The 12,109-nt window shown below is 38.6% G+C and overlaps 1 protein-coding gene across 1 annotated transcript in view; it reads left to right on the forward strand.

The window, feature by feature from the left end:
• The window catches only part of ca (claret), a 367,006-nt gene that overhangs the window by 255,766 nt on the left and 99,131 nt on the right, over nucleotides 1–12,109 (forward strand). Inside the window, exon 20 of the mRNA XM_067136443.2 lies at nucleotides 1,082–1,270. Coding sequence (XP_066992544.2) covers nucleotides 1,082–1,270 — 189 coding nt within the window. The remainder of the gene's footprint in view (nucleotides 1–1,081; nucleotides 1,271–12,109) is intronic.

Consider the following 12,109-nt stretch of genomic DNA (forward strand, 5'->3'; position numbering starts at 1 on the left):
GCTCGTGATACACTAAAGACGTTTTTGAAGTTCCATTGATGTTGATAGTTCAGGACTGGGCGAGTTGGCCATGCGGTTAGGGGTGCGCAGCTGTGAGCTTGCATCCAGGAGATAGTGGGTTTGAACCCCACTGTCGACAGCCCTGAAGAAGGTTTTCCATGGTTTCCCATTTTCACACCAGGCAAATGCTGGGGCTGTATCTTAATTAAGACCACAGCCGCTTCCTTCCCACTCCTAGCTCTTTCCTATATCATCATCGCCATAAGACCTATCTGTGTCGGTGTGACGTAAAGCAACTAGAAAAAAAAAAAAGTTCAGGAGTTGGGTTAAAATTACATTAAACTAGTCTGTTACAAACAAGACTAGATAAAACCGGGCGAGTTGGCCGTGCGTGTAGAGGCGCGCGGCTGTGAGCTTGCATCCGGGAGATAGTAGGTTCGAATCCCACTATCGGCAGCCCTGAAAATGGTTTTCCGTGGTTTCCCATTTTCACACCAGGCAAATGCTGGGGCTGTACCTTAATTAAGGCCAAGGCCGCTTCCTTCCAACTCCTAGGCCTTTCCTATCCCATTGTCGCCATAAGACCTATCTCTGTCGGTGCGACGTAAAGCCCCTAGCAAAAAAAAAAAAAAGACTAGATAAACAACACACAGGGATTCTGCCACCTAGGCGACTGCCTTAAATGCAGATCAGTGGTGATGAGGACTTATAATATACAATACAGGTGGAAGACTAGTTGAAATGTGGGGTTCCGAAAGCTGGGAACATCTCTCATATGTGACATTAAACGGCTTTCTGGAAGAAACATATAGATCAAGTTGAAATGCCCAGTCCTAAAGGACTAAATTCTAGTAACTATAAAGTGATGTTCGTCAGGATTAATGAGGAGTTCCCCACTGGCCCCATTGGATATACTGTAACTTGTAGTCACGCCCCTTTAGAAATGAATGTTTGTATTTTAATCTAAGTTACTGGGTAAACACCGAATTTTTACCACGTTAAGTTGTCGTTTTTTATTGTAATTTAAGTTACTGGGTAAACACCGAATTTTTACCACGTTAAGTTGTCGTTTTGTCCTTAGGTGGTGATGCAGATCAGTGGAGGGCATGGACACACTATTGTTCTGACATCTGATGGTCAAGTGTTCACTTTCGGATCCAGTGTGTTTGGTCAGCTGGGTAATGGTACGAATGTGAAGAGTTCAGTTCCGGTCCTGGTCACTGCACTTACAGAGCCCATAAAAATTGTGGCTACAGGCTACTTCCATAATGTGAGTACAGTAGTTTTTATTATGATGATTAGCTAGAATTATGCTCCTTTTGAAAGCAGTTCTTTCAGACATTCAGCCTTTTATATGAGAGAGAAGAGGAAAGGATTTTGTCGCTCTTGTTCAGTTTCAAGTCTGGTATAGTAGATGTTGATTGGTATTTTGGCAGTTAAGTATGGAGTGCCTTAGGGGTCTGTCTTTGGTCCTAACGTATGTATCGTGTATGTTCAAGTCTTTTTTTAAATGATTATTTTTTGCTACTGTTTGCTGGGTTTCATAATATATTTTAAACAAAACAAAATGAGGATAAGTGAAAATTACAACTATAACACAGTGTTAATACATTTATAAATTTAATACATTTATTTATAGATTTAATAAATGATCGGTTAATATAAAGTACAACAAATATATGATCTTTTGTTACAGAGTTATTGTTTTAAAATATAGTACAATAGAAACTTGATTATCTGGACCTTAGTTATCCAGGATCATCAATAATCTGGATTTGGACCTTCTATTGTTTTTTGTTTTTTTTTTAACCATGCTACATTTAGAGCTTTGAGTTTTCATAATTGTTCATAAATGTTTTATACATTGTACCATATATTTTATTACTCTTCATGTGCATCTATCTTAAATTTTTTAAATTTTGAACCCATAATCTTCATAAATATTTAATGTGCTGTACATATTGTATTTATATTTGATTACATACACTACATTAAAATTTTGAATTTGATTATCTGGATTTTTACTTATCCTGCTGACCTTTGTTAACAATTAGTTTGGATGATTGAATTTCTGTTGTAATTTCTAAAAATACAAGAAATAATGTGGAATTCTCTCTATAAAAGAACTTTGATATAAACACATAAGAGGCACCTATACTTTGAAAAGTACAATAGCATATTGTTAATTTTTTCTCCTAAACCATGTGCCGAATATCAGAAAGATGATGAATATGATCCCCTTGTAATTGAATATGGTTTATGTGAATACCAATCCACACAATCAGCTTTTATTTTTTACCATGATTAGGGATCCCTTATTTTTGCAAATGGCTTTTTCAGGAATTCTTATCAGTTGTAAGGTAGGTGCGATATAGAAGTTATTTAATATCCATTGCATCACGATATATCACAAATTTTAGTAATTTTACCATTTTTTCATGAATTCTTATGTAGTTCACAATATTTTTTGCAAATTTCTATGTATTTCACCACTTTTTTTGCAATGTTGGATAAATTGGATAAATTTTGCAGTAATATATCTCAGGACATCATCCACCAATTGATCACTTAGCAATAACAGATAAATTTTGATATCAGTGTATTGATTATCAATACCTTGCCATTCAAGATATTGAAATTGATTCCTTCTCTATTTAGCAGTTTTGTACATTTGTTAAATCTGCTAGTGTCAGGAGCTTATATGTTCAGACTTGGTCTGAATTTTTTAAACAGTAATTTATTTCAAATATTATGTTCTCACAAGCGAACCATAATTTCATTTCACTTTTTTCTTCCTTTTCTACTACCCCTTTTCGCCATACCTGTGGAGTTGCGGATGCACACTGTGTTGCATATGTGAATTTGGTCCTGTTTTACGATCAGACACCTTTCTTAACATACCAATTATTTACAAAATTGTGATCTTTTTTTACCTAATATTTTTAATTGTTAAAATGGGCTGTTTATTGAAAACTAATGACAGTGGTGACAATGAAAATATATTTTTCGAACTTAACAATGAAATATAAGCCACCGAAAAGTTCTTGTTTTAAAATCCCGAGTATACTCGTTATATTTTTTACGGGTTCTAAAATAAATAACTCAGCACTAAACAGATGGCAAGTAATAGAACATGACACTCAATACTGTTCATATGTTTGTGGCTGTGTGAAATGCCCTAAAACAAGGATCAACACACAATGCTACATCGAGCGGGAAAGCCGCGAAAACGAACTGCCTGAGTCACCGACATCCACAACATCTGTTTGCAAAAATAGGACCCTGAAGTAATAATTTCATAAACATTAGGCGGAAATATTGAGAAACAAAAAGAAACGAGTATATTTGGGCTTTTAAATTAGGTACCGATCAATGAGCGACATTCCCGAGTATACTGGGATTTTATTTTATATACTGTAAATATATAAAACCCCGAGTATACTCGGGCTTTCATGTTAAGAGGGTAACCCTATATGGAGGGATGTAATCACTATTGCATGTTTCTGTGGTGATTGGTAGTTTGGTGGGTTGTGTGAATATAAAGATGAGAGTATTAGGACAAACACAAACACCCAGTCCCCTAGCCAGAAGAATTAATGATGCAATTAAAATCCCCAACCCGGCCGCAAATCGAAATCTGGACCCTCTGAACAAAAGGCCCCAATAATGATCATTCAACTAAAGAGTCGAACCATAATTTAATAATCACCCATTGTGAATATTATATTCAAGCTCTCAGCCTTTTCAGTCGTGAAATTGTCAGCGTTCTGCCCCTGTGTGGCAGTGGGGTCACTGTTATTTATTGTTTTTTGCATGTATAAGTATTTGGGTGTGACTTAGAATGTAATATATTTCAATATTTGATATTATCAAATGATGTTCAGAGTACGGTGCTGAAATGTTTTGAATCCTTCCAATAAGCTTTTTCCATAAATGTTTTGATTGCACGTCATATTTTATCCAAACTATGTGCTCTAACTGCCTAGATCTATCTCTGATCAGATAAAGTGTGCTTGATTGTAGTGTCTCTCCTGGTATGGACTAGATTGAGTTTGTTACTTTTATTGACCTGTTTGTCTCATCCTTGGCTTAGATGATATGAAAGTGACTGATATATGAGCGGTGTTAGAAATATAATTCCTTATGCAGCCAGTCCCACTGATGAATGATTTCAAACCGAGTGAGTGGCTGTGCAGTTTGGGTCACTTAACTGTCAACTTGCATTCGGGAGGTAGTGGATTTGAACCCTACTGTCAGCAGCCCTGAAAAGGGTTTTCTGTGGTTTCCCATTTTCACACCAGGCAAAGGCTGTACTTTAATTAAGGTCACAGCCACTTTCCTTTCACTCCCAGCCCCTTCCTATTCTGTCCCTATGTGTGTCAGTATGGTGTTAAAAAAAAAATTAAAAAATGTGAAAGTGTTGTTCATAGGGTTGGTTGGTGAATGCATTTCAGTGGGCTTGCCAGACTGATACATAACAGCCCCTTCTGGTTCTGTGAGGAAAACAACAGGAAAATACCTACTCCTTACTTCCCTAATACATCTCTTCAGTACTAGGCTACTTCTGACAGCTGATGGTGGTTATGGTAAGGTCCAAACCAACCTCAGGCTGAGGAATGTGCTCATTGCTAAAAGGGTTAATTTCTGAGCATAATTGTTAGTGTAGAATTTTCTAGAACTTATGGACACCCGGATTACCATTATTACTACCAGAATTGTTATTGCAGTTAAACCTTGCTTTATGATGCACTGAAAATTAAAATTTTGTCAGCTTATTTAACAACTTTATTTACTGCCTTACACCTTCTTGTCTTGTTTTTTACCACTTATTCCAGCACCTTTAAACCCACTCCCCCCGTTGATTATGAAGCATTTTATTCGCCAGTTTCTGAGGTTCCTACCAATGACAGGATTGGTGGGGAAATGATACTGAAGCATTGAAAATAAACAGTGAGCACTGATAAAGTGACTTTTAATCATGCATTCTTCATCAGAATGTTTACCTTTTTCAGTAGTAGTTTGGATCCAATGTAGAATTTTCTGTTCAGTAATAAAAATCGTAAGGAGACACAACTTATGTACCACAGACACTTTGCTATTCAAGAAAATGGAGTACACACAGATCTAAACTAACTGTCATGTTGTTCGCAGTCACCATCGATGGCTTAGTCTGGCTTCATGGCTACATGGTTAGTGTGCTGGCCTTTGGTCACAGGGGTCCCTGGTTCGATTCCTGGTAGGATCAGGACTTTTAACCATAATTGGTTAATTTCACTGGCACGGGGGCTAGGTGTATATGTTGTCGCAGGTCACCTATGGATGTCAGATCAAAAGACCTGCCTCTGGCGAGCCAAACTTGTCCTCGGACACTCCCGGCACTAAAAGCCATACGCCATTTCATCAATGACTTAAGCATGTTAAGTCTCTTCATGCAGGCTACCATCGACTGACGGATGTGGGGCTGCCACATCAGTATCTTATCAGAATGGAGACCCAGGATCCTACAGGTGTCTACCACTGGTAAGACACTGTCTCACAAGTGGAGTTCTGTTTCAGGATGCATAAGTCGACATCGATAGAAATGTACAACTGAGGTTTTTGTTCCTAAAAAATCGAAAACCATATTGTAGGGCTCATGTGTCGACTCGGTTAATAGTTTGCTGTAGCTGTCTCTCAGCAATTGCCATTTATCCAGACCTGTTATGTAGAGCTAAATCGTCTACATACAGTGATGGATGACTGTGGGCCCAGCAGCGTTAACTATGATACTGTTGGTTCAGCATCCAAATCTGCGCTGAACCTTTTAAGTGGTGTTCACCATAGTCGAATTAGACTGTCAATGGGTGCTTTCTCTACTAGCCCCATTCCCAGCCTACTCACTGAAGTGGGAGTTCCACTTTTACGAATAAGGAGGCAGTAGTTACTCCTCATGTACGCAGCCAAAATTCGTGAAATGCCGCTACATCCAAGCTAGTACCAAATACCAACAGAGGTACCAAACTCAGCCAAATGCCACATGGCCAGTTGGGATTTGAATTGATAGCTTGTGTTGTGAGTTAGATGTAGCTATCGGTGATTGTGTTGAGTGGACTTCTTGCAAGGTACCTCCGTGGTTAGTTCCGCGACCGGATATATGGCTAGATATACTCCGTTGATTCAAAGCGAACATGAATGCCTCTGTTCATTAGAGGTATTTCTAGAATTTCATTCACCAGTATCCGGCTGCAAGATGTCTTCACCGATGGTTCTAAGAGGGAAGAAAATGTGGGATACTTTTTTGTCCCCGATAATATAAGCGCGAAGATTTTGTTTCCTAGTGTCAGTAGCATCTATTTTTTCGCTATGTTAGAAGCTCTACTGTTTGCACTGGGTGATGAAAGAAACCACATTCTCAAGTGTATTGACTCTTAAAGTTCTCTGCAGTCTGTTGATACCTATTTTCTACAACACCCACTGGTACAGCAAATTCATAATCTTCTAGCCAATTTGTGTAATGCTGGCACTGGAATCACTTTTGCGTGGCTCTCAAGCCATGTTGGGATTGCGGGAAATGAACTTGCGGATGAAGCTGCTAATGAAGCGGTACTTTTACCTCCTAGATCTGTGATTGTACCAGCTAGGAATATTTGTTCCCAGCTACACCATCTTGGCGTCTGGGAATAGGAGTAGCTAGCTATCCAAACTCCCAACAAACTGAGAACAATTAAGAAAACCATCTTTTGATGGTTCTCTTTCCGACCTTCACGGAGAGTTGGCTGAGGATAGGTCATGAAAGATCTATGGACTCTTACCTCCCAAAGAGGGACTTCACCGTGGCCCGTATCTTTACAGAGTGTGCACATCTCTCTGTCCTAAGGTGAAACCTCGGCCTGCAGGAGACACTCAAACTCATATTAGCTGATGACTCAAATACTGCTGATCTCATCATTCGCTTTATGTGGTATGTAAATTTCAAGTGTTCTGTTACTCAGGGAACTTACATTCCCTTTTGATGCGTTTGTGACCTTTTCATCTTAATAAAATAAATTTTTGTTATTTTATAATTTACTTTCAAATTTTTCTTCTTTTTCATTTCCCATTTCCAGTCTTTTGGGTCGGGTTGTGAATGAAGGACTTCCACAGTTTTCTATCTCTCCAGCACTCCTTTCCTTCTGCCAATATTTCTTTCTTTTACTCCTCTCTTCTCCATACTCTCCTTCACTGTATCTGTCCACCTCTTTCTGGGCATTCCCTATTGTCTTCCTCCTATTTTTATCCATAAATGCTCACTTTGGAACTGTATCCTCTTCCATTCTCATCATGTGTCCATATCATTTCAGCTTACTGGTCTCTGTCTTCTCTTGCAGTTTAGGGAATCCAATTCTCTCTCTCTGATTTCTACGCTTCTAATTTTATCCCTTCGTGTCTTCCCAGTTATTCCTCTAAGGAATTTCATCTCAGCTGCTTGGATTCTGCTTTTGTCGTGCTTTATTGTTGTCCATATGTCGATCGCATATGTCAAAATTGGTGTGTGATACATTGAGTATAGAATTTTCTTGCATTTCTGTGGGACATCCAAGTTTCACACTATACCTCTCATACATTGGTAACACCCATTGGCTTGTTGGATTCTCTTTCCAATTTCTTCATTTATTTTCCCATGTTCTGCAAGTAAACTCCCCAATATTTGAAGCTTTTCACAACTTCTAATTGTCTTTCATTTACTTCAATATCCCTTCTTCCTTCTTGATTAACATTTCATCATCACTACTGTCTTACTCTTTTCCACACTTATTTTCATTCCATATTCCTCTATCTCCCGATTCCGTACAGTAACTTGTTCTTGTTCTTATCTTCTCTCCATATTACTATGTCATCTGCAAAGAGTAGGGCCTTTGTCTCTTTGCTTCCCATTATTTGTTGTACTCTCTTGTGGATTTCATCCATGATTGTGATGAAGAGTATAAGGGATAATACACTTCCTTGTCAAAGTCCTATTTGTACATTGAACCAGTTTGTTTGTTCTATTTTAGTCTTCACACTACTTATACACTTTTCATACATGGCTTTGATCATTTGTACTTCTGTTCTGCCTGCCTTCTTTTTTATCAGTGCATCCCAGCCGTGGTACACTGTCATATGCCTTCTCAATATCTATAAATGCCACCACTAAATCCTTCCTAAACTCCCATCTTTTCTCCATGTTCCGTAATGTAAAAATGAGATCAAAAGTTGAAATCTCTTCTAAATCTATATTGTTCTTCCTCCATTTCCTTTTCTACTTTCTGTGTCAGTCTTCCCTCTAATATCCTCTCAAAGATCTTCACGACATGTGAAATGATGGTGATTCCCGTATAGTTGTTACATTCTTTCTTAACACCCTTGTAGAAAACTGCGATTATCGGACCCTTTCTCCAATCTTCTGGTAATTCTTCTTTCTTGCATAAAATGAATTTCATTATAAAGCCCGTATTGTTGTACATATACTTTAAAGGTATGGTCAAATGTTCCACCTTTCTTCTTCTTCTTCTTCTTCTTCTTCTTCTTTTATGACCACATAGGATCACTTTAGTCAGTCCGTCGTTCAGGTCTCTTTGAAGGGATTGTTCGGGCTTTGCGGTCCTCCCAGTACTTCTTCAGACGCTCCGATCTTCGTGCTCTTTCCTCAGTTGAAAATGTGCGTGTTGTTGGTTTGTTTTGTGTAAGGGTAAAGCGGAGGTTTGTATTCTTGAGTTTTGTATTCAATTTTATCTTATTTTTGGTGTCTTCTGTTGTAAGGCCTATTTCCTTCAGATCCTCTCTTACTTCTCTGATCCATTTACATCCTGTTGTGGTATTTTTTGAGACGAGATTGTGTTGTACTAGTTGTTTCAGAAGTCTCGAGTCCTGCATCCTCATGATATGTCCAAAGAATCCCAGTCTCCTCTTACGCATAGTATCTGTAATGGGTTCTAGCTCTTTGTACACGACTTTGTTAGGTATTAACCGCCACTGTCCATCTTTCTGATATTTTTTGTTGATACAGGTTCTTCCAATCCTCCTTTCAATTTTCTGAAGTCTGTCAGTCTTTGATTGTTTATTCAGGTAAAAGAGTGTTTCTGCTGCATATGTAGCTTCCGGTTTTATAACTGTGTTGTAGTGTTTTATTTTTGTATTTATTGATAGACATTTCTTTTTGTAGATATCCCATGTTAATTTTTGTGCTTTAGCTAATCTATTTGTTCTTACTTGGATTGAGATTTTTTCATTTAAGTTATGTGTTATTACTTCTCCAAGATATTTAAACTGAGTTACTATTTGATTTTATTACCATTTATGATGACTTCTTTTAGCTGTGTTGGTTTTTGGGGCATAATTTCTGTTTTTTCAAATGATATTTTGAGGCCAATTTTATTTGCAATGTTTTGAAGTTCTGATATCTGGGTTTTTGCTTCTTTTATGTCCACTGCTAGTAATGCTAAATCGTCAGCAAAACCCAGGCAATTTGTTTTGATTTTTCGGCCAATCTTTATTTTGGGGGGACATTTTCTAAACCATTCCCTCATTACCATTTCTAGAGCACAGTTAAATAATAGTGGTGAGAGCCCATCTCCCTGCCGTAGTCCAGTTTTAATTTCAAATGTCTCTGATGTTTCACCCCTAAACTTCACTTTTGACTTGGTATTGGTGAGAGTCAATTTTATCATGTTTATTAATTTGGGGTGTAGTCCAAGGTGTCTTAAAATTTTAAACAGAGATTCTCTATGGATGCAATCATAAGCTTTCTTGAAATCTACAAATGTTATCACCATATCTCTGTTTCTTCTCCTGTTATAGTCCATTATCAACTTAAGACTCATGATCTGATCAGGACAGCTCCTCCAGGGTCTGAAACCTCCTTGATATTCTCCTAGTTCTTTCTCAAGTTGTAAACTTATCCTATTAAGGATGATTATTGAAAATATTTTGTATGTTATGTCTAGGAGCGAGATTCCCCTGTAGTTATTAGGGTCGGTTTTGTCCCCTTTTTTGTGCAGAGGATGAATGAGGGCTGTTGTCCAGTGTTCTGGTAGTTCTTCTTTAATCCAGATAGAGACAAGTTGTTGATGGAGGGCAACTTTTGCTGAGGTTCCTGCATATTTCCAGATTTCCGCAAAGGTCTGATCTTCTCCTGGCGCTTTGTAGTTTTTTAATTTATTCAGAGCTTGGTAGACTTCCTTTATTGTGGGGGGATTGATGTTTTCTGGTGATGTTTTTATCGGGGTGTTGGTGTCCAAATGAAGGAGTTCTGTAGGTTCCTCACAATTTAAAAGCTTGTTGAAATGTTCAGCCAGAATTTCTGCATTGTCTTTATTGTTATGGGCCAGCTTACCATCTTCATCCTTCATCAGTAGGGTTGGGGGTTCATATTTTTGGAGCTGCTTTCTGAAGGTTTTGTAGTAGTCCCTTGATTTAGTTTTACTGAACTGTTCTTCAATTAACTGCAGGGTGTCCTTATGATGTTGTCTTTTTATTCTTCTTAAGACTTGGGTAGTTTCTTTTCTCTGTTTTACTAGCTTTTGATAGGATATTTCTGTCTTTTGGGACTGATGTAATAGCCATGCCTGATGTCTTTTCTCCACTGTTTCATCACATTCACTGTTCCACCATTGGTGTTTTTTACGTGGTTTAATTGGAGCTAGGTCTTCTGCAATTTGTTTAAGGTTGTGTACTAAGTCTTCAAGTTTGTCTGTGATTTTTATTTTTTCAGTTGCTTTCTGGTAATTTTTGTTGTTGATTAGCTGGGTAGGATCTATTTTTCTTTTAGTTTTAAGGGCTTGCTTTTGTTGTCTCCTCTGGGGAGTGAGTTTAATTTTAATTTTAACTACGTAGTGATCTGAACCTGTGTCTATTCCTCGGAGGACTTTGACGTTATAGATCTCTTTGTGGTGGTATTTGTCCATGCAGACGTGGTCCAGTTGCCATTCTCCTTTAGTGTAGTCAGGGTGTTTCCATGTTTTGAGTTTTTGAGGTTTCCTCTTAAAACATGTAGATTTTGAGATTAAATTATGGTTTCTACACAGGTCAACTAGTCTCTCTCCATTTTTATTTGTTTTCTTGTGTGCTGGCCATTTTCCGATGATGTCACGGTATTTTCTTTCTCTGCCTAGTTGAGCGTTGAAGTCGCCTATTAATAATTTTATATGGTGTTTGGGGATGTTATCTATGGTCTGGTCCAATAGGTCCCAAAATTCTCCTGTTTCCTCCTGGTCTTTTGAGGAGTTGTTTTTATCATTAGTGGGAGCATGGGCATTTATTATAGTATAGATTTTATTAGATGCCTTTAAGGTGAGCGTTGAGAGTCGTGGAGACTGTGATCTGAATTCTTGAACTGAGTTTATTATTTTAAGGCTGACCAAAAATCCTGTTCCAAATTGTGGGACATTCTTCATCACTCTCTTCCCGGGTATACCTTTATAAAGTCTGTACCCTTGAGATTCCAAGGCATCCTGGTCAGTGTTTCTAATTTCCTGTAATCCCATGATAAGAATTTTGTGTTGGTCCATTATGTCGGTGATCACTTTTAGTTTACCGGTTTGCATGAGTGAGTTTATGTTGTGTGTAGAGAAGTATGTTATCTGCTTTGGTTTGATTCTTGATTTTGTCTCATTCGTGTATGTAGTACTGGGGTATTTCCGTGCCTCCGACTTCACGGTATCTTTCAGGTGGCAGCCCACCGTATCCGAATGCTGCCTTCTCTGAACTCTTGGTTCAGCCGGTGGAGTATTCCTTAAAAGACCTTCCATGGTTGACTGTCAAGGTGTCACCTGTGTGGGACTAGGTCCCGAATTACAACTCTGGATGTGATCCAGTGAGGTGATAATGAGGCCGCTCCTCTGGAGTACAGACGCCTTGTGCAGCCGCCCCTAACCTGGAGAACAGACGCTGCATAATGGATTCCAGTGGCATTTCCTCCACTGTGGGGACCATCACCCCACCCAAAGGGGCTCATTCGCCCGAAGCCGTTGGCCCCCTTAGGGAGTCAGGTTATTTCCCGCCGCCCAACACTCGGCGTTGGCAATTTTACAGCTGGGTGCCAGACCAGCAAACCCTCCTCCTTTCTCATTCCGGACTTGGGACCGGACAATGGTCCTTTACAATACTAAAAGTT

Source organism: Anabrus simplex, chromosome 1 (assembly GCF_040414725.1).
Source record: "Anabrus simplex isolate iqAnaSimp1 chromosome 1, ASM4041472v1, whole genome shotgun sequence".
Lineage (NCBI taxonomy): Eukaryota > Metazoa > Arthropoda > Insecta > Orthoptera > Tettigoniidae > Anabrus > Anabrus simplex.